Source organism: Scyliorhinus torazame, chromosome 19, assembly GCF_047496885.1.
Source record: "Scyliorhinus torazame isolate Kashiwa2021f chromosome 19, sScyTor2.1, whole genome shotgun sequence".
Taxonomy (NCBI): Eukaryota; Metazoa; Chordata; class Chondrichthyes; order Carcharhiniformes; family Scyliorhinidae; genus Scyliorhinus; species Scyliorhinus torazame.
The window spans coordinates 39,810,438-39,834,558 of NC_092725.1; the positions used below are offsets into that span (position 1 = coordinate 39,810,438).

General features: G+C 51.5%; 1 protein-coding gene across 3 annotated transcripts in view; it reads right to left on the reverse strand.

The window, feature by feature from the left end:
• LOC140396095 (protein-methionine sulfoxide oxidase mical3a-like) overlaps nt 1-24,121 on the reverse strand; it is a 1,213,674-nt gene that overhangs the window by 94,401 nt on the left and 1,095,152 nt on the right. For all 3 annotated transcript variants that reach the window (XM_072484207.1, XM_072484206.1, XM_072484208.1), the window contains one exon: nt 13,036-13,143. In XM_072484207.1, the coding sequence (XP_072340308.1) occupies nt 13,036-13,143 (108 nt within the window). The remainder of the gene's footprint in view (nt 1-13,035; nt 13,144-24,121) is intronic.

Here is a 24,121-nt window from a genome sequence, read left to right on the forward strand (position 1 = left end):
GAAGACTCGGAGGATTTCCAGACGGCGTTCGCAGCACTGAAAAGTCTCTATGTCCGCCCAGTTAACCAAATCTACGCTCGCTACCAGCTCGCGACGAGACGGCAAGGTCCTGGAGAATCGATGGACGAATTCTACGCCGCGCTGCTGATTTTGGGACGAGCCTGCAGCTGCCCTTCGGTGAACGCAAATGAACACACGGACATGTTAATGCGCGATGCTTTTGTGGCAGGTATGAATTCCTCCCAAATCCGCCAAAGACTTCTAGAAAGAGAGTCGCTAGGACTCTCAGAGGCCCGGGCCCTAGCAGCCTCCCTAGACGTGGCCGCGCATAATACCCACGCCTACGGCCCCGACCGCGCGGCAGCCCATTGGGCTCCGTACGTACCCGTCGCGACAAACCCACCGCCCCCCCCCCCCGGACACCCCACAGGCTTGCGCGGTCCAAACGCCAAGTCGCACCGGGGGGCGCCCGCTGTTATTTCTGCGGCCAGGCGAAACACCCCCGACAGCGCTGCCCGGCCCGCGCAGCTATCTGCAAGAGCTGCGGGAAAAAGGGCCATTACGCGGTTGTGTGCCGGTCCCGCGAGGTCGCCGCTGTCCCGGGAGAACAGGGAGCCCTGCAAGCCGTTTACGCTCCCCAACCCCCCCAGCACGCCATGTACGACCCGCAGGCGCAGACGCTCTGGGTCCCGACCACCGCGGTCCCAGGAGAACAGGGAGCCCTGCACGCCGCTGACGCTCCCCAACCCCCCCCCCCCCCCGCACCCCATGTATGACCCGCCGGCGCTACCGCTTTGGGTCCCGACTACCGCTGTCCCCGGTGAGGGAGCTCCGCGCGGTCCTAACGCTCCCCAGCCCCCCCAGCGCCCCATGTGCGACCCGCAGACGCCGCCATTTTGGGTCCCGGCCACCACGAGGGGAGGAAGGGCGCTGCCATCTTGGACCACCCCAGACCTGTACGACGCGTGGGGGCGGCCATTTTGTCCACCCCCGCCGCCATCTTGTGACCCCCCAGCCACGTGCGATGTATGGGGGCGGCCATTTTGTTCATCCCCGACGCCATCTTGGACGGCAACAACGGACCCCACTCCACTACTACAACCACGTCTCGCTTCAATTACGCTCGATCAAGCTCGGCCCCGCACACTCCAGACGACGACGACAACGGTGCTAATAAACGGCCACGAGACACCATGCCTAGTCGACTCCGGGAGCACGGAGAGCTTTATCCACCCCGACACGGTAAGACGCTGTTCATTGACCACCTATCCCAGCGCACAAAAGATTTCCCTAGCTGCAGGATCCCACTCCGTACAGATCCAAGGATTCTGCATAGTTACCCTAACGGTGCAGGGGAGGGAGTTCAAAAACTACAAACTAAGCGTCCTTCCCCAACTCTGCGCCCCCACCTTACTGGGATTAGATTTCCAATGCAATCTACAGAGCCTTACGTTCAAATTCGGCGGCCCAATACCCCCACTCACTATCTGCGGCCTTGCAACGCTCAAGGTGCAACCCCCGTCCTTGTTTGCGAACCTCACCCCGGATTGCAAACCCATCGCCACTAGGAGCAGACGGTACAGCGCCCAGGACCGGACCTTAATTCGGTCCGAAGTCCAGCGGCTACTAAAGGAGGGCATAATCCAGGCCAGCAATAGTCCCTGGAGAGCGCAGGTGGTAGTAGTGAAGACAGGGGAGAAACAAAGGATGGTCATAGACTATAGCCAGACCATCAATAGGTACACACAACTAGACGCGTACCCTCTCCCCCGCATATCCGACATGGTCAATCGGATTGCCCAATATAAAGTCTTCTCCACTGTGGACCTCAAGTCCGCCTACCATCATCTCCCCATCCGCCCAAGTGACCGCAAGTACACAGCCTTCGAGGCAGACGGGCGATTATACCATTTCCTAAGGGTCCCATTTGGCGTCACAAACGGGGTCTCGGTCTTCCAACGGGAGATGGACCGAATGGTTGATCAACATGAGTTGCGGGCCACGTTCCCGTATCTCGACAATGTAACCATCTGCGGCCATGACCAGCAGGACCACGACGCCAACCTCCAAAAATTCCTCCAGACCTCCAAAGCCTTGAACCTCACGTACAACAACGAGGACAAGTGCGTTTTTAGCACCAATCGGCTAGCCATTCTGGGCTACGTAGTGCGCAATGGGATAATAGGCCCCGACCCCGAACGTATGCGCGCCCTCATGGAATTCCCCCTCCCGCACTGCCCAAAAGCCCTGAAACGCTGCCTGGGGTTCTTTTCATACTACGCCCAGTGGGTCCCCCAGTAGGCAGACAAGGCCCGCCACCTAATACAGACCACGACCTTCCCTCTGTCGACAGAGGTTTGCCAGGCCTTCAGCCGCATCAAAGCGGATATCGCAAAGGCCACGATGCGCGCCATCGACGAGTCCCTCCCCTTCCAGGTCGAGAGCGACACCTCCGACGTAGCTCTAGCGGCCACGCTTAACCAAGCGGGCAGGCCCGTGGCCTTTTTCTCCCGGACCCTCCACGCCTCAGAAATCCGCCACTCCTCAGTGGAAAAGGAAGCCCAAGCCATAGTGGAAGCTGTACGACATTGGAGGCATTACCTGGCCGGCAAGAGATTCACTCTCCTCACTGACCAACGGTCGGTAGCCTTCATGTTCGATAATGCACTGCGGGGCAAAATCAAAAACGACAAGATCTTAAGGTGGAGGATCGAGCTCTCCACCTTCAACTACGAGATTTTGTATCGTCCCGGAAAGCTGAACGAGCCGTCCGATGCCCTATCCCGCGGCACATGTGCCAACGCACAAATTAACCGCCTCCAAACCCTCCACGAGGACCTCTGCCACCCGGGGGTCACTCGGTTTTTCCACTTCATCAAGTCCCGCAATCTCCCATACTCTTTAGAGGAGGTCCGTACAGTCACAATGGACTGCCACATCTGCGCGGAATGCAAACCGCATTTTTTCAGGGCGGATGGTGCGCACCTGATTAAGGCTTCCCGCCCCTTTGAACGCCTTAGTCTCGATTTCAAAGGGCCCCTCTCCTCCACCGACCGCAACGCATATTTTCTTAATGTGGTGGACGAATACTCCCGCTTCCCATTCGCCATTCCCTGCTCTGACATGACCGCGGCCACAGTCATTAAAGCCCTGAACAGCATATTCACACTGTTCGGTTACCCCGCATACGTCCACAGCGACAGGGGGTCCTCTTTCATGAGTGACGAGCTGCGCCAGTTCCTGCTCCGTAAGGGCATAGCCTCAAGCAGGGCGACCAGCTACAACCCCCGGGGGAACGGGCAAGTAGAGAGGGAGAACGGCACGGTCTGGAAGACCGTCCTACTGGCCCTACGGTCCAGGGACCTCCCAGTTTCACGGTGGCAGGAGGTCCTCCCGGACGCTCTCCACTCCATCCGGTCGTTATTATGTACGAGCACTAATCAAACGCCTCATGAGCGTCTCCTTGTCTTCCCTAGGAGGTCCTCCTCTGGAACGTCGCTGCCGACCTGGCTGGCGGCCCCAGGACCCATCTTGCTCCGAAAGCATGTGCGGGCACATAAGGCGGACCCGTTGGTCGAAAGGGTTCACCTCCTCCACGCGAACCCGCAGTACGCTTACGTGGAGTACCCCGACGGCCGACAGGACACGGTCTCCCTGCGAGACCTGGCGCCCGCCGGCAACACGCACACCCCCCCGACACCAATCACCCAACCCCCCCCCTTCCTGCCACCGCCGCACCCCGCGACCGCCCCCTTCCCAGGAGGATCGGTTCCCCTCCCCTCAGGCCCGACCAAGAATAAAGCCCAAGCTGAAACCGCAAGGCTCCCGGAGACGACAACACTGGTACAAGCACCACCACCACCACCGGGGCCGAGGCGATCGACACGGACGACCAGACCGCCCGACCGACTCGTGGCGTCGATCTAAATCAAAATATGGACTTTTCACAAGAACATTTTGCTTTTCTCCAGATACCCTCTGTAAATAGTTGAAACAGGACAAAATTGTACAACACTGTATTGCCATGTGAATGTTTTTTTCCTCCCAGGACCAGCCCTGTAAACCCTTACCACCATACGAAGCATCACCCCGCCGGGTTCATTTTTGACAAGGGGTGAATGTGGTAGTATGTATTGGGGGTCATGTGGGACTGGAAGCCCTAATGTCATTGGCTGACAGATCCCGGGTCCTGGTTGGCCGTTGACCTCATACTCCGCCTTCAGGGCGGAGCTAAAGAAGCCGGAGTCCTCCCCCGCAGGCCACTCTACTATCGAGCTGCGGGGGAACAGACACGCTTAATAAAGCCTCATCAACTTCACTCTATTCGTCTCACAGAGTCTTTGTGCGCTACAACGTGTTCCCACGTGCCGTTGGTATCGTGCAGGTGGATTATACTTGTGGCTGTTTTACTGCTGCTAATCTGAATGCCCATGTCTTACAGGTGCTGGCCAGCTTTGCAACATCATTGTTTCGTGTTGCCTCCAGTTTAGAAAACCCCACTCACAACAGCCTGCCATCCTGAGAACGACCCATTTATTGCTCTCTGTTTTGTGCCTGTTGACCAATTCTCAACCCACAGAACCATAGAAAAGTTACAGCACAGAAAGGGAGCATTCAGCCCATCTTGTCCATGCTAGCCCGAGGACACCAAGGTGCCCTTTCTAATCCCACCTCCCTGCACCCGGCCCACAGCCCTGTAGCTTCCAGCACGGAAGGTGCAGATCCAGGTACTTTTTCAAAGAGTTTAGAGTCTCTGCCTCCACCACCAACTCGGGCAGCGAGTTCCAGCCTCCCCCCCCACCCTCTGTGTAAAAACGTTCTTCCTCATGTCCCCTCGACACTTCTACCTCTTATCTTGAATCTATGTCCCTGGTTCTAGAATTCTCAATCGACATCCTGGGGGTTACCATTGATCAGAAACTGAACTGGACTAGCCATATTAATATGTGGCTCCCAAGGCAGGTCAAAGGCTAGGAATCCTATGGTGAGTAACCCACCTGCTGACCCCCCAAAGCCTGTCCAGCTTAGGTGGAGTTATGGGGATAGGGCGAGGGAGTGGGCTGAGAATGGGTGCTCTTTCAGAGGGTTGGTGCAGACTCAATAAGCCCAATGGCCTCCTTCTGTAGGGGTTCTATGACATCCCCCACTCTACCATTACCACCAGGAAATCAACCCTGCTTCAGTGAAGAGTGCAGGAGAGCACGCCAGCAGCAACATCAGGCATACCGAAAAGTGAGTTATCAACCTGGTGAAGCTACAACACAGGACTGCTGTGTGCCAAGCAGCATAAACAGCAAGGCAGAGCTTCGCGGCCATCCATCGCATCAGGGCCGGGATTCTCCGAAATCCCGGCCAAGTGTTGACGCCGGCGTCAAAACTGGCACGAGCGACACCGGCATCAACGGGCCTCCAGGTCCAGTCATTCTCCCCGTCCTCTGGAGGGCTAGAACGGCGGCAAAGTGCTGTGCGCTGCTCCGCCGCCGAAAGCCGGGCCACCACGGCTGGCACGGGTCCGCGCATGCCCGTCACGGCCATCCCCGCGCCGGCCCGCGGGCAACATGGCGGAGCCTTACACGGGCACAGCGAGGAGGAACATCGGCCCCCCACCGGAATTAGTCCGCCCGCCGATCGGTTGTTCCGGATCGCGGGCCTGGCCACTGTGGAGGCTCCTCTGGAGTCGGGTCCCACCCCCACCTCACCAGGACGACCCCCGCAGCCAGAGGCCCCGCAGCCAGAGGCCCCGCAGGGTAGGACCATACGCAAACGACGCGGTGGGACTCGGCAGGCACTCGGCCCGTCGAGCGTGGAGAATCGCCACGTTCAACGGCCCCCGACCGGCGCTGCGGCGGCGCGATTGCCGCTAATTCTCCGGTCGCCGGAGGATCGGCGGCCCGGCATCAGAGCGGCGTGGCGGGATTCGTGCCGCCCCCGGCGATTCTCCGACCTGGCGCGGGCTCGGAGAATCCCGGCCCAGATCTAAGCTCTGCATTCCTGTCACATCCAGCTGTGAATGGTGGTGGACAATTAAACAACTCACTGGAGGAGGAGGCTTCACAAATATCCCCATCCTCAATGATGGGGGAGCCCAGCACATCTGTGCAAAAAACAAGGCTGAGGCATTCGCAACAATCTTCAGCCAGAAGTACCGATGATTCATCTCAGTCTCCTCCAGAAGTCCCCAGCATCTCAGATGTCAGTCTTCAATCAGTTTGATTCACTCCACGTGATATCAAGAAACTGCTGAAGGCACTCGATACTGCTAAGGCTATGGGCCCTGACAATATCCCAGCAATAGTACTGAAGACTTGTGCTCCAGAACTTGCTGCACCCCTAGCCAAGCTGTTCCTGTGCAGCTACAACACTGGCATCTACCCAGCAATGTGGAAAATTGCCCAGGTGTGCCCTGTACACAAGAAACATGACAAATCCAACCTGACCAATTCTGCCCTATCAGTCTGCTCCCCATCGTCAGCAAAGTGATGGAAGGAGTCATCAACAGTGCTGTCAAGTGGCGCTTACTCAGCAACAACCTGCTCACGGATGCTTAGTTTCAGTTCTGCCAGGGTCACTCAGCTCCTGACCTCATTACAGCCTTGGTTCAAACATGAATGGTGAGGTGAGAGTGACTGCCCTCGACATCAAGGCAGCATTTGACCGAGCTCAAGCTAAACCGGAGTCAATGGGAATCGGGGGGGAAACTCTCCACTGGTCGGAGTCATACCCGGCACCAAGGAAGATGGTTGTGGTGGTTGGAGGTCAATTATCTCAGCTCCAGGACATCACTGCAGGAGATTCTCAGGATAGAGTCTTCGGCCCAACCATCTTCAGCTGCTTCATCAATGACCTGCCTTCTATTATACGGTTAGAAGTGGGGATGTTCGCGGATGACTGCACAGTGTTCAGACCCATTTGTGACTCCTCAGATAATGAAGCAGTCCCTGTCCAAATGCAGCAAGACCTGGACAACATCCAGGCTTGGAGTGACAAGTGGCAAGTTACATTCGCACAAGTGCCAGGCAATGACCATCTCCTACAAGACATGATCTAACCATCGCCCTTTCACAATCAAAGGCATTACAATCGCTGAATCCCCCACATTCAACATCCTGAGGAGTTACCATTGATCAGAAACTGAACTGGACTAGCCATATTAATACTGTGGCTACCAGGTCAAAGGCTAGGGATCCTATGGCGAGTAACTCACCTCCTGACCCCCCAAAGCCTGTCCACCATCTAAAAGTCACAAGTCAGGCGTGTAATGGAATACTCTCCACTTGCCTGGATAAGTGCAGCTCCAACAACACTCAAGAAGCTCGACACCCTCCAGGACAAAGCAGCCCACTTGATTGCTCCCCCTCCACAAACATTCAAACCCTCCACCACCAACGAACAGTGGCAGCCGTGTTTACCATCTCCAATGAACTGCAGCAAGATGTGAGATAAAGCATTTTGGTAGAAAAATATGGGGAGACAATATCGGCACAACTTTGAGGGGAGTACAGGAGCAGAGGGACCTCGGGGTTCAAGTGCATAATTCTCTGAAGGTGGCCAGGCAAGCTGAAACATTTGTTAAGACTTATAGCATCCTCGGGTTTATAAGTAGAGGAATAGAGTATAAAATCAAGGAAGTGATGCAACACCTCTACAAATAATTGGTCCGGCCACATCTAGAGTATTGTGTTCAGTTAGAGCATAGAACATAGAACAGTACAGCACAGTACAGGCCCTTCGGCCCACGATGTTGTGCCGACCATTTATCTTAATCTAAGATATAGAACATAATTCTGGGCACCTCTTTTAAGGAGGGCTGTTAAAGTCCTGGAGAGAATGCAGAGGAGATTTATTATTGTTATGGGCGAGGCATTTTCAGAAGCCCAAAATGTATCATGGAGTTCAATCAACCTCTCCCTTTAATGGATTTGTTGCTTTTCCTAGCACACGGCTTTTTCCCTAGGTGTGGTATTACAATTATGGACACGTGGGTTTTTAAACATAACTCAGAAAATATTGCAACAGTAAATAATTCCTTAAAATGTTCCTTCAAACTTCCAAGAGACCTTTAAACAAAATCACATCAGGTTAAAGGCTTCACTATTATAAGTTTAAATCACCCAAATTATCCAGAGATAGTCTTTTATGGCAGACATCACAGCTCACTGCAAAACACAGACACACGCCCAGCTGTTTTAAAAACTGCCAGCTCTCTGGAAACACACAGACACACACAAGCTATTTTTAAACCAAAACTAAAAACCTGCCAAAATGGCTGACCTAAAGCCCAGATCCACCCACTCTCTGACATCACTGTTTTCGTAAAGGTACATTGCTTAAACATCCATGTCTTAAAGGTACCCTCACATGACAAGATACAAGGAAAGATTGGAGAAATTGGGCTTGTTCTCCTTGAAACAGCGAAGATGAAGAGGTGACATTTTTGAGGTGTTCGAAATTCTGAACAATTTTGACAGGGTAAAGAAGGATATTCTGTTACCACAAGTCTGTATGTCAGTGACTAGGGGTCACAATTTCAAGATGGTCAGCAAGAGAGCTAGGAGTGTGATGAGGAGAAACTTCTTTACTCAGAGAGTTGGGGCTTGGAATGTGCTGCCTGGGAGTGTGGAGGAGGTGGGTTCCACAGGAGGTTTCAAAAGGGAGCAGGATATATATTTGAAAGTGATAAATTTGGAGGCTACGGAGATAGGGCTGGGGAATGGGATCAGCTAGCTTGTTCATTTGGGAGCCGGTGCAGACATAGAACATAGACCAGTACAGCACAGAACAGGCCCTTCGGCCCTCGATGTTGTGCCGAGCATTGTCCGAAACCAAGATCAAGCTATCCCACTCCCTGTCATTCTGTTGTGCTCCATGTGCCTATCCAATAACCGCTCGAAAGTTCCTAAAGTGCCCGACTCCACTATCACAGCAGGCAGTCCATTCCACACCCTAACCACTCTCTGAGTAAAGAACCTACCTCGGACATCCCTCCTATATCTCCCACCCTGAATCTTATAGTTATGCCCCCTTGTAACAGCTACATCCACCCGAGCAAATAGTCTCTGAACGTCCACTCTATCTATCCCCCTCATTATCTTATAAACCTCTATTAAGTCGCCTCTCATCCTCCTCCGCTCAAAAGAGAAAAGCCCTAGCTCCCTCAACCTTTCCTCGTAAGACCTATCCTGCAAACCAGGCAGCATCCTGGTAAATCTCCTTTGCACCCTTTCCAATACTTCCACATCCTTCCTATAATGAGGTGACCAGAACTGCACACAATGACCAAAACTGTACACAATAATGGGCTGAATGGATCGTACTCTGATGTAAATAACAAACAAACAATAACAAGATGCACTGCAGTAACTCACCAAGGTTCCTTCGGCAGCACCTTCCAAACCCACGACCACTACCATCTAGAAGGACAAGAGCAGCAGATACCTGGGAACCCCACCACCTAGAGGTTGCCCTCCAAGTCACTCACCACCCTGACTTGGAAATATATCGCCGTTCCTTCACTGTCGCTGGGGCAACATTCCGGAACTCGCTCCCTAATAGCACTGTGGGTGTACCTACACCTCAGGGACTGCAGTGGTTCAAGGAGGCAGCTCACCACCACCTTCTGAAGGGCAACTAGGTATGTGCAATAAATGCTGGCCTAACCAGCGACGCCCACATTCCATAAATGAATTTTAAAAAGAAACCTTTCCAGAATCTAGAGAATTTCGAAAGACAACCGCCAATGCCTCATTGAAGCCTCTGGGTTGTAGCTCATCCGGTCCAGGTGATTTATCCAATTAACATTTGAGTACTACCTCATTATTCATACTAATTTCCTTCAGCTCCTCATTTTCATGAGTTCCTTGTTCCCTATTCTTTCCAGGAGGTTTTTAGAATGTCCCTCTGTGAAGACCGACACTAATGCTGGAACTTTGCAGCTGTTGTTGCTGACGGGATCTTCCTGTGCTGCCGCGGGTTTTCCTGGCGGTGAGGGGTATATAGACCAGGAAATCCCATTGACAGTGGCGGGTTCTGAAGATCCTCTGACTGGCCAGTGATGGGCCTCCGCTGCCACAAACACAACTGGGGGGTGACGCAGAAAGTCCCGCCCAAAGTCATTGTCTACTTTCTCCACCAATACCCTATTCCCCATTATAAACTCTCCTGTCTCCACCTGTAATGGGCCCACATTTGTCCTTGTTAATCTTGGCCTTTTCGCATACCTGAAGAAGCATTTGCAGTTTGCCTTTATGTTCATATTCTCTTTGCCTTTCCTTATTAATCTATTTTCCGGATTGTAAATTGCTCCCAATCCTCAGGCTGATCACCACCGTTGGCAATCTTACTCGCCATTTCCTTTAACCTAATGCAATCTTTAACTTCTTTTGTTGGCCATGGTTAATTCACCTTTCATAGAAACATAGAAACAAGGAACAGGAGGCCATTCGGCCCTTCGAGCATGCACCGCATTCATCACCTTGGCTGATTATCCAACTCAATAATCTAATCCTGCTTTCCCCCATATCCTTTGATCTCCTTCACGCTGAGTGCTCTATCTAACTGCTTCGTGAAAACATACAATGTGTTGCCCTCAACTACTTCCTATGGTAACGAATTCCACAGACCGACCACTATCTGAGTGAAGACATTTCTCCTCATCTCTGTCCGACACGTCTACCCCATATCCTCAGACTGTGACCTCATGTTCTGACATGTCCATCATCCATTAGGATCTGGTTTAGCACACTGGGCTAAATCGCTGGCTTTTAAAGCAGACCAAGGCAGGCCAGCAGCATGGTTCGATTCCCGTACCAGCCTCCCTGAACAGGTGCCGGAATGTGGCGACTAGGGGCTTTTCACAGTAACTTCATTGAAGCCTGCTTGTGACAATAAGCGATTTTCATTTCATTTTTCATTTTCATCAGGCACATCCTTCCTGCATCTACCCTGTCCAGTCCTGTTAGAATTTTATAGGTTTCTATGAGATCCCCCTTCATTATTCTGAACTCCAGCGAACACAATCCTAACTGATTCAATCTCTCCTCGTACGTCAGTCCCGCCATTCCAGCAATCAGTTTGGTAAACCATCTTTTCACTCCCTCCAGAGAAAGAACATCCTTCCTTAGATAAACGGCACACAATATTCCAGGTGTGGCCTCACCAACAATAACTGCAGCAAGACATCCCTGCTCCTGTACTCAAATCCTCTTGTAATGAAGGCCAGCATACCATTTTCCTTCTTTACCGCCTGCTGTACCTGCATGCTTACCTTCAGTGACTGGTGTACGAGGACACCCCGGTCTCGCTGCACACTCCCCTCTCCTAACTTATGGCCATTAGTCTACCTTCTCGTTTTTGCTACCAAAGTGGATAACCTTGCATTTATCCAGATTATACTGTATCTGCCATTCATTTACCCACTCACTCAATTTATCCAAATCACACTGAAGAGTCTCTGCATCCTCCTCACAGCTCACCTTCCTACCCAAGCTGGTGGGGTTCTCGCACCGATCCCTGCGGTACCCCACTAGTCACTGTCTGCCCGTTAATTCCTACTCTTTATTTCCTGTCTGCCAATCAGTTTGCTATTCATCTCAATACACCACCCCTAATCCCATGCACTTTAATTTTACACACTAATCCTTTATGTGGGACTATGTCAAAAGCCTTTGAAAGTCCAAATATACCATGTCCACTGGCTCCCATTCATCAACTCTGCTAGTTACATCCTCGAAGAATTCCCGTATATTTGTCAAGCATGATTTTCCTTTCATAAATCCATGCTGACTCTGTTCGATCCTGCCACTGTTTTCTAAGTGCTCTGCTATTAAATCATTGATAATGGATTCTACAATTTTCCCCACTACTGACTGGTCTATAATTCCCTGTTTTCCCTCTACCTCCCTTTTTTAAAAAGTGGAGTTACATTAGCCACCCTCCAATCTGCAGGAACTGTTCCGCATTCTCTGGAATCCTGGACGATGACCACCAATGCATCCACTATTTCCAGAGCCACCTCCTTCAGTACCCTGGGATGTAGATTCTCAGGCCCTCGGGGTTTATCAGCCTTCAATCTCATCAATTTCCCCAACACCATTTCTCTATTGATATTGATCTCTTTCAGCTCCTCCCTCTCACTAAACCCTGCGTTCCCCAACATTTCTGGGATCTGATTTGTGTCCTCATTTGTGAAGACAGAACCAAAGTATGTATTTAGTTGTTCAGCCATTTCTTTGTCCCCTATAATACATTCCCCTGTTTCTGACATCTGTCTTCACCAATCTTTTTTTCTTCACATTCCAGGAATTCCTCCTCCACGGTTTTGCGGCTAAATTGATTTACCCAATCTTTATGCAGATTGAAATCACCCGGAATTACAGATGTTCCTTTATCGCATGCGTTTCTAATTTCCTGTTTAATGCTATTCCCAGCATCAGCACTGCGGTTTGGGTGTGTACACACGAGGCCCACTAATGATTTTTGCCCCTTGCTGTTTCTCAGCTCTACCCTGACAGATTCCACATTGTGGAGATGCCGGCTTTGGACTGGGGTGAGCAAAGTAAGAAGTCTTACAACACCAGGTTAAAGTCCAACAGGTTTGTTTCGATGTCACTAGCTTTCGGAGTGCTGCTCCTTCCTCAGGTTCCTCCTTCACCTGAGGAAGGAGCAGCTTCTTGTAAGACTTTGTACCAGATTCCACATTGTCAGAGCTAATACCCTTCCTCACTATAGCATTCATTTCCTCTTTAACCAGCACTCTCACTCCACCACCTAGTCCCTTTTGTCTGTCCTTCCTAAATTCTGAATACTTCGGGATGTTCAGTTCCCATCCCTGGTCACCCTGCAGCCATGTCTCCGTAATCCCAATTAGATCATACCCGTTTACGTCTATTTGCGCGATTAGTTCATCCGCTTTATTGCAAATGCTCCATGCGTGATGAAACAAAGCCTTTAAACTTGTCTTTTTAACATTACTTGTCTCGCTCCCAAACATCTTTTTGATGGAGACCAACAGGTAAGCAGATGACACAAGACATTTACCTGAAATTCCAATCACTCCACAAGCCTCTTCTTTCTCTCGCACTAACTGCTCCAGCTCTTCTGAGTATGAAATCATCAGATTCTCGGCCTCTGCATCAGATGCAATATCTGCGGAACACAAAGAGGTCCAACAAAGTTATCATGGAGAGTGTGAGGAGCACTGTGTCCCGGGTTAGTGTGAGGAACCCTGTGTCCTGGGTTAGTGTGAGGAACACTGTGTCCCGGGTTAGTGTGAGGAACACTGTGTCCCGGGTTAGTGTGAGGGACCCTGTGTCCCGGGTTAGTGTGAGGGTCACTGTGTCCCGGGTTAGTGTGAGGGTCACTGTGTCCCGGGTTAGTGTGAGGGACCCTGTGTCCCGGGTTAGTGTGAGGGTCACTGTGTCCCGGGTTAGTGTGAGGGTGGGGGTGCGGCGAGTGGTACGGAAAGTGCCCAACATCGCCATAATATGCTAACAGTTCTGCCATTGGCCGGTGGCTTCTATAAGGGCTCTGGGGAGTAACAGGGGTGGTCAGGAGGCGGTCCATGGAGTCGAGGTGGATGGGCATGAGCCACCATTGCCGCAGCCTGCAAAGCTGCCATGCAGCTGCGCACGATGCTGACTATGCACTGTCAACCTAGCTCCACGGGTGCCTCCCCAGGTACCCTCTGGCCCCGTCGACCCATCAATGTTCCAGTACAACCAGTGCCATCTTCTGCGATCCAGCAGAGGTGGCAGAAGAGGATTCTGGGAGAAGTCAATTCAGTCACCTCAATTGTACTGAGCCGAAGAATTGGTGTCAAGGAGCGGCTAAACACCAAACGCCTGGTGATCTTTACAGTCTTGGGGCTGGATTCTCCGCAGCCTGACGCCAAAATCGAGTTCGGCGACAGGGCGGAGAATCCAGTTTCCCCGCATGAAATCGGGCCTGGCGCCGGTTCCACAATTCTCCGCCCCCCGAAAAGCGGAGTCCTCCCGAATATCCATCACCTGAGGCCCGCCCCACTATTCTCCTTCCCCGATCGGCTGAATTCCCGATGGTGTATTTCTAATGTGGTCCTGCGGTTCGTTAAACTCGCGAGGCGGCAGTGGACTCAGTCCGCGGCCGCCATGGTCGGGGGCGGTCCGGTCGGAGGGCAGGGGGGTCCTCATTCGGGACTGGGGTTTTTTTGTGTGGGCGGTCCGGGTGAGGCGAGCGGCCGATCGGGGGCACTATTTCCGTGGCCCAGGTCTGCGGGCTGAGTCTGCCATGGAGCACGGTGCGGTCGCTGAGGCCGCCGCTGTGCACATGCGCGGCCTCTGACCCGGAAGTGCGGGGGGCCATATCTGCAGCTGGAGCTGCGAGCTCCACAACAGCTGCCTGCTAGCCCCCTGCAAGGCTGTGAATCTGTGGCCTTTAGACACCAGTTGTCCTGGTGTAAGAGACCACAGTTTTCACGACGGCGTGGGGACACAGTCCCAAAAACGGAGAATCCAGCCCGAGAAATCTATCTATATCCTTCTTAAATATTTTCAGTGGCTTGGCCTCCACAGCCTTCTGTGGTAGAGAATTCCACATGATTACCTCCCCGTGAGTGAAGATGTTTCTCCTCATCTCAAACGTAAATGGTCTTTCCCATATCCTGAGACGTTGGCCCTTTATTCTCACCCCCCAGCCAGAGTAAGCAACATCCCTTCATCCACTGTCCATCCCTGTCAGCATTTCATGTTTCAATACGATCCCCTCTCATTCTTCTAAACTCCAGTGAATACAGGCCCATTCGAACCAATCTCTCGTCATACAACAACCCTGCCGTCCTGCATCCCAGGAATCAACCTGGTGAACCTTTGCTGCACTCCCTCTATGGCAAGGATAAGGATTATCTCTTAGATAAGGAGACCAAAACTGCACATAATACACCATGTGGTCAAACCAGGGCCCTGTACAGCTGCAGTAAGATATCCCTGCTCCTGTACTCAAGTCCTCTTGCAATGAAGGCCAACCTAGCAGTGCCTTCCTGACTGTTTGCTGTCCCTGCATGCTTGTTTTCAGTGACTGGTGTACCCCGGTCCCTTTTGTACATCAACATTTCCATCACCATTGTCATGATATTCAAACACACACATCATGAAAGACAGACCAACAGACAAATCAGCGCACACAACACCACAACCAATGACAGACAAGGACAGAGACAATATAAGACAAGAAACACGACACCTGGTGGCCAGTCCATCTAGAGACCAGGACAAGGACAGGACCTGATTAACATCACACTCAGGGAGTCACCACGTGCAGAGTATCAAGACAGAACTGTAAATAACAAGTTGAAATAAAACAGCGTTGTACCAAATACAACTGTGTTGGTTCATCTGTACATCAGAACACCCAACACTACATGGTACAGGAGTGGATCGATACCTGCCGGCAAACCTGCCATCCTGAGATATGGACATCACCAACAAACCGCAGCCGTTGCAAGTCGCTGGGAACCTTGGCACCAATTGGAAGCTTGTCAAGCAGCGATTTGAACTGTACATGCGAGCCAATGAGAAACAGAGTGCCTCGGACGAAACAAAGATTGCCATGCTCCTCACTACCGCAGGTCAGCACGCCATCGATGTATACAACTCCTTGGTGTTCGCGGAAGGCGAGAACCAATCCAAGTATGACACGGTCCTCCTCGAGCTCGACCAGCACTTCAACGTTGAGGTAAATGAAAGTTTTGAGAGGTATATCTTTCAGCAACGCACGCAAGGTAAGGATGAGCTCTTTCAACCCTTTCTGACGCAACTCCGCATACTCGCGCAGTCCTGCGGTTACGGCAACACCTCAGAGTCCATGATCCGGGACCAGATTGTTTTTGGCGTTGCCTCCATTGGCCTACGTCAGCAGCTTCTTAAAATTAAAGGCCTGACCTTAGCGTCTGCGGTGGAAGCCTGTGTCCTCCATGAAAATGCAACCAGCCGTTTTGCCCAATTTCAGGCGACCGAGTCGGCATGGAGGGGGTCCCTAGCGGTCGAATCGGCAAGCCAGGCCGCCCACGAGGCCGAACGCATCCAGGCAATTGATTACCTCCCGGCCCGCGACCCGGACGAGGGCGGCCGTTTCCCGCGCTTTTCGCGGTCTCCCGCGCTTGTGCGCACCAAAACCAACGGCAACATCGAGGGACGCACTGCGCAGGCGTGCCCGATGCAAGACCGAACTGCGCATGCGCAGTGGCGTAACGAACGCCGTGATGTCATGACGTGCGGCAACTGTGGAGCTGTACATTTAAAAGGGCAACGTCCTGCTAAAAACCGACAATGCCTACGATGTGGCAAGATGGGCCACTACGCTGCCTACTGTCGAGCGGTTCAACCGATGGATCCTACACATCTCCGACAACCTCGCAGACACGTCAGGACCGTCCAGCCCGTACATCAGGACATCCAGCCAAATGACACAGATGACCAAGATGCCTTCCGGGTTTCAGTCATTGATGTGAACCGGGTCAACACCATCAATCCGGCCGATGAATGGAGTGCCACCCTGACGGTCAACCGATCACAGATCACTTTCCGCCTGGACACTGGCGCATCCGCCAACCTCATAGCATATTCAGCATTCCATGCCATGAAGGTCAAACCACCTATCCAGCCATCCCGGTGCAAGATGGTTGACTACAACGGGAACGTTATCCCGGCCATGGGATCCTGCCAGCTCCAGGTGGCACACAAAACGCACACGGCCACACTCCCCTTTGAAATTGTTGGCTCATCGAAAGATTCCTTGCTGGGCGCACAGGCATGTACACCTTGTACAGCGAAATATGTCTCTCCAGACGACACATCCGACTTCCTGGATGCTGACTTCAACGCAAATCTCCAATCCCTCCTTGCTCACAACCAGGAGGTATTTGAAGGCATGGGGACACTGCCATACACATACAAAATTTGCCTCAAACCGGACGCCATCCCGGTCGTTCACGCACCTCGCAGGGTTCCTGCGCCACTTAAAGACCGCCTCAAGTTGCAGCTGCAGGATCTCCAGGACCAAGGGGTCCTATCCAAGGTCACGGAGCCCACACCATGGGTCAGCTCCATGGTGTGTGTCAGGAAGCCCTCTGGCGAGCTCCGCATCTGTATAAACCCTAAAGACCTAAATAATAACATTATGCGGGAACACTATCCCATACCTAAACGAGGGGAAATCACCAGTGAAATGGCCCAAGCCAAAATATTCACCAAACTGGATGCTTCCAAAGGATTTTGGCAGATCCAACTGGACCCGTCCAGCCGAAAGCTATGTACTTTTAACACCCCTTTCGGCAGATTCTGCTACAACCGGATGCCATTTGGCATCATCTCGGCATCCGAGGTCTTCCACAGAATAATGGAGCAGATGATGGAAGGCATCGAATGGGTACGCGTATATGTGGACGATATCATCATCTGGTCCACCACTCCGCAGGAGCACATACATCGTCTCCAACGCGTTTTCGCCCCCATACGAAACAATGGCCTGCGCCTCAACCGCGCCAAGTGTGCCTTTGGCCAGACCGAATTGAAGTTCCTGGGGGACCACATCTCCCAATCAGGGGTCCGTCCCGATGCGGACAAGGTAAGCGCCATCACAGCCATGCCGCGGCCGGCCGACAAGAAAGCTGTACTACTATTCCTGGGCATGGTCAACTTCCTCGGGAAATTCATTCCCAACCTTGCTTCCCACACAACGGCTCTGCGCCATCTCGTAAAGAAATCTACAGAGTTCCAGTGGCAACATACACACCAGCTGGAATGGGAGAAGCTCAAACACAAACTTGCCACGGCACCAGTGTTGGCGTTCTTCGACACGTCTCGTCCCACCAAAATCTCAACTGATGCCAGCCAATCTGGTATTGGAGCAGTGCTCCTGCAGAGAGATGACACGTCGTCATGGGCCCCGGTCGCCTATGCATCACGGGCCATGGCCCCTACGGAACAGCGCTACGCGCAAATTGAAAAAGAATACCTGTGCTTGCTAACTGGTTTGGACATGTTCCACGATTATGTGTATGGTCTTCCACGATTCACGGTCAAAACTGACCACCGCCCCCTGGTCAACATAATAAACAAGGACCTGAACGACATGACCCATCGCCTCCAGCGCATCCTACTTAAACTCAGGAGGTATGATTTCCAACTGATCTACACTCCAGGGAAGGACCTCATCGTGGCGGATACCCTATCCCGAGCAGTGAGTACACCACCAGATGCGGAGGGGTTTGTATGTCAAGTTGAGGCACACGTGGCTTTGACAGCGGCAAATCTGCCGACCAACTACCCCAGTCTGGCACGCATACGCGCAGAGACAGCGGCCAACCCGCTGTGTGATGCGCCACATGACGGAAGGTTGGCTCAAAGGGCAATGCCCGCAGTTCTATAATGTGCGAGATGACCTAACCACCATTGATGGGATCCTTCTGAAGCTAGACAGGATCGTCATTCCGCACAGTATGCGCCAGATGATTCTCAATCAAATTCACGAAGGCCACTTGGGAGTCGAGAAGTGCAGATGGAGGGCGCGAGAGGCGGTATACTGGCCGGGCATTAATGACGATATTGCCAACATGGTACTCAATTGCACAACCTGCCAGAGGTTTCAGCCGGCGCAACCTCCTGAGACGCTTCTGCCCCATGAGCTGGTGACGTCCCCCTGGGCGAAGGTGGGTGTCGACCTATTTCATGCGCTTGGCATGGACTATATTATCATCATAGACTACTTCTCCAAGAACAAAGAACAAAGAAATGTACAGCACAGGAACAGGCCCTTCGGCCCTCCAAGCCCGTGCCGACCATGCTGCCCGACTAAACTACAATCTACACTTCCTGGGTCCGTATCCCTCTATTCCCATCCTATTCACGTATTTGTCAAGATGTCCCTTAAATGTCACTATCGTCCCTGCTTCCACCATCTCCTCCGGCAGCGAGTTCCAGGCACCCACTACCCTCTGTGTAAAAAACTTGCCTTGTACATCTACTCTAAACCTTGCCCCTCTCACCTTAAACCTATGCCCCCTAGTAATTGACCCCTCTACCCTGGGGAAAAGCCTCTGACTATCCACTCTGTCTATGCCCCTCATAATTTTGTAGACCTCTATCAGGTCTCCCCTCAACCTCCTTCGTTCCAGTGAGAACAAACCGAGTTTATTCAACCGCTCCTCATAGCTAATGCCCTCCATACCAGGCAACATTCTGGTAAATCTCTTCTGCACCCTCTCTAAAGCCTCCACATCCTTCAGGTAGTGTGGCGACCAGAATTGAACACTATACTCCAAGTGTGGCCTAACTAAGGTTCTATACAGCTGCAACATGACTTGCCAATTCTTATACTCAATGCCCCGGCCAATGAAGGCAAGCATGCCGTATGCCTTCTTGACTACCTTCTCCACCTGTGTTGCCCCTTTCAATGACCTGTGGACCTGTACTCCTAGAACTCTTTGACTTTCAATACTCTTGAGGGTTTTACCATTCACTGTATATTCCCTACCTGCATTAGACCTTCCAAAATGCATTACCTCACATTTGTCCAGATTAAACTCCATCTGCCATCTCTCTGCCCAAGTCTCCAAACAATCTAAATCCTGCTGTATCCTCTGACAGTCCTCATCGCTATCCGCAATTCCACCAACCTTTGTGTCGTCTGCAAACTTACTAATCAGACCAGTTACATTTTCCTCCAAATCATTTATATATACTACAAAGAGCAAAGGTCCCAGCACTGATCCCTGTGGAACACCACTGGTCACAGCCCTCCAATTAGAAAAGCATCCTTCCATTGCTACTCTCTGCCTTCTATGACCTAGCCAGTTCTGTATCCACCTTGCCAGCTCCCCCCTGATCCCGTGTGACTTCACCTTTTGTACTAGTCTACCATGAGGGACCTTGTCAAAGGCCTTACTGAAGTCCATATAGACAACATCCACTGCCCTACCTGCATCCATCATCTTAGTGACCTCCTCGAAAAACTCTATCAAGTTAGTGAGACACAACCTCCCCTTCACAAAACCATGCTGCCTCTCACTAATACGTCCATTTGCTTCCAAATGGGAGTAGGTCCTGTCTCGAAGAATTCTCTCCAGTAATTTCCCTACCACTGAAGTAAGGCTCACCGGTCTGTAGTTCCCTGGATTATCCTTGCTACCCTTCTTAAACAGAGGAACAACATTGGCTATTCTCCAGTCCTCCGGGACATCCCCTGAAGACAGTGAGGATCCAAAGATTTCTGTCAAGGCCTCAGCAATTTCCTCTCCAGCCTCCTTCAGTATTCTGGGGTAGATCCCATCAGGCCCTGGGGACTTATCTACCGTAATATTTTTTAAGACACCCAACACCTCGTCTTTTTGGATCTCAATGTGACCCAGGCTATCTACACACCCTTCTCCAGACTCAACATCTACCAATTTCTTCTCTTTGGTGAATACTGATGCAAAGTATTCATTTAGTACCTCGCCCATTTCCTCTGGCTCCACACATAGATTCCCTTGCCTATCCTTCAGTGGGCCAACCCTTTCCCTGGCTACCCTCTTGCTTTTTATGTACGTGTAAAAAGCCTTGGGATTTTCCTTAACCCTATTTGTCAATGACTTTTCGTGACCCCTTCTAGCCCTCCTGACTCCTTGCTTAAGTTCCTTCCTACTTTCCTTATATTCCACGCAGGCTTCGTCTGTTCCCAGCCTTTTAGCCCTGACAAATGCCTCCTTTTTCTTTTTGACGAGGCCTACACTATCTTTCGTTATCCAAGGTTCCCGAAAATTGCCGTATTTATCCTTCTTCCTCACAGGAACATGCCGGTCCTGAATTCCTTTCAACTGCCACTTGAAAGCCTCCCACATGTCAGATGTTGATTTGCCCTCAAACATCCGCCCCCAATCTATGTTCTTCAGTTCCCGCCTAATATTGTTATAATTAGCCTTCCCCCAATTTAGCACATTCATCCTAGGACCACTCTTATCCTTATCCACCAGTACTTTAAAACTTACTGAATTGTGGTCACCGTTACCCTCCAATTACCCAGAAGTCATACCCCTACACGATCTGACGTCGTCTGCAGTCATCAGGGCCTGCAAGGACACCTTTGCTCGCCACGGCATTCCGATGACTGCCATGTCGGACAATGGGCCCTGTTTCGCCAGCCGTGAATGGTCGTCCTTTGCCGCATCATATGGTTTCACACACGTAACATCCAGCCCTCTGCATCCCCAGTCCAATGGAAAGGCGGAAAAGGGCGTTCACATTGCCAAGCGGCTCCTCTGCAAGGCTGCGGCTGCCGGATCGGACTTTCACCTCGCCCTGCTGGCCTATCGATCGGCCCCGCTAGCCACGGGTCTCTCACCAGCACAGCTACTGATGGGTCGCACCCTCGGTACAACTGTGCCTTCCATCCTGACACCAACAACGGACCATGCTAAGGTACTGCACAAGATGCAACTGCAGCGTGATCGCCAGAAGAGTCTGTACGATACAAGGGCGACTGATCTTCCCCCCCCTGTCCTCCGGGGATAAAGTCCGCATTCATCTGCCAAATGGTGGCTGGTCAGCACCTGCCGAAGTTCTCCGACGTGTGGCTCCCCGCTCGTTCCTGGTACGCATGCCGGATGGATCAGTGCGTCGCCGCAATCGACGAGCCCTTCGCCGCCTTCCACGCTCGCAACCGAACAGTGCACACACGCCGGGTCCTCCACTGGTTCCTGATAGTGACTTCGTGGAGCTGCCACAGACCATGCCCCTTCCATCGCCACCCGTGGCCAGGCTCGCACCTCAGCCGGTGGTTCTCGACCCACCGTTGAGACGGTCAACCCGAATTCGTCGCACACCTACTAGATTGGACTTATGAGACTGTTCACACGTTAAAGTTGAAACACTATTGTATTGTAACATGTTACTGTTTTATCATTCCAGATATCGTTTTCAAAGTTTTTCGTCTTCCTGTTTTGTTATGGTACAACCTCGTTAGCATGACACACCCGACATCGCCCCATGTATATAGTTACGCCACATGCACCTGCTGTAAATATCACGCACACACACTTTTAGATGCACTCACAACACATTCGTATTTATAACCACGTAGGCACATAATTTTGTAAAAAAGGGGGGATGTCATGATATTCAAACACACACATCATGATAGACACACCAACAGACAAATCAGCCCACACAACACGACAACCAATCATAGACAAGGACAGAGACAGTATAAGAGAAGAAACACAACACCTGGTGGCCAGTCCATCTAGAGACCAGGACAAGGACAGGACCTGATTAACATAACACTCAGGGAGTCACCACGTGCAGAGTATCAAGACAGTACTGTAAATAACAAGTTGAAATAAAACAGCGTTGTACCAAATACAACCGTGTTGGTTCATCTGTACATCAGAACACCCAACACTACAACCATTTAAATAATACTCTGCCATTCTGTTTCACATTCCAAAGTGGTTAACTTCATATCTATCCAAGTAATACTGCAGCTGACACTTAACATCCACCTTACCACATTTGCAACAACCTTCAGCCGGATTATGTAAATACTAAAGTGACCTAATTATTTCATATTTTTGCCATGTCTCTATCATAATTTGGATTTGGGCTTGTTTATTGAGGTACAGTGAAAAGTATTGTTCTGCGTGCAGCTCAACATAGAACATAGAACATTACAGCGCAGTACAGGCCCTTCGGCCCTCGATGTTGCGCCGACCTGTGAAACCACTCTAAAGCCCATCTACACTATTCCCTTATCGTCCATCAAGGCAGATCATTCCGCACATGAAAAGAAAATACAAGGGCAGCACGGTGGCGCAGTGGGTTAGCACTGCTGCCTCACGGCGCCGAGGTCCCAGGTTCGATCCTGGCTCTGGGTCACTGTCCGTGTGGAGTTTGCACATTCTCCCCGTGTTTGCGTGGGTTTCGCCCCCACAACCCATTGTTGTGTAGGCTAGGTGAATTGAACATGTTAAAATTGTCCCTTAATTGGAAAAAATGAATTGGGTACTCTAAATTTGTTTTTTTAAAAGATGAAAAGAAAATACATAGGGCAAACATAAAATACACAATATAAATACATAGACACAAGATCGGCCGAAGCATACAGCACGGTAGCATTGTGGTTAGCACAATTTCTTCACAGCTCCAGGGTCCCAGGTTCGATTCCGGCTTGCGTCACTGTCTGTGCGGAGTCTGCACATCCTCCCCGTGTGTGCGTGGGTTTCCTCCGGGTGCTCCGGTTTCCTCCCGCAGTCCGGGGATGTGCAGGTTAGGTGGATTGGCCATGATAAATTGCCCTTAGTGTCCAAAATTGCCCTTAGTGTTGGGTGGGGTTACTGGGTTACGGGGACAGGGTGGAGGTGTGGACCTTGGGTAGGGTGCTCTTTCCAAGAGCCGGTGCAGACTCGATGGACCGAATGGCCTCCTTCTGCACTGTAAATTCTATGATTCATACAGGAGTGTAGTACTACTCAGTAGAGAAGATGTCTGAAGAGATCAGATCAGTCCATTAGAGGGTCATTCAGGAGTCAGGAGCAGTTGCTAGACCAGGCTGTGATGCAGCCAGGTAGGATGCTTTCTATGGTGCATGTGTAAAAGTTGGTAAGAGTAAATGGGGACATGCCGAATTTCCTTAGTTTCCTGAGAAAGTATAGGCGCTGTTGTGCTTTCTTGATGGTAGTGTCGACGTGGGTGGACCAGGACAGACTGTTGGTGATGAGCACACCTGGGAATTTGAAGCTCTAAACCATCTCCACCTCGGCCCCGTTGATGCAGACAGGGGTGTGTACAGTACTTTGCTTCCTGAAGTCAATGATCAGCTCTTTAGTTTCGCTGACATTGAGGGAGAGCTTCTTGTCGTTACACCACTCCACTAGGTTCTCTATCTCCCTCTTGTATTCTGACTCACCATTGTTTGAGATCCGACCCACTGTGGTCATGTTGTCAGCAAACATGTAGATGGAGTTGGAGCCAAATTTTGCCACGCAGTCGTGTGTGCATAGGGAGTATGGTAGAGGGCTAAATACGCAGCCATGAGGGGCCCCAGTATTGAGGACTATCATGGGGGAGGTGTTGTTGTTTATCCTTACTGGTCGATGGGTCAGAAAGTCGAGGATCAA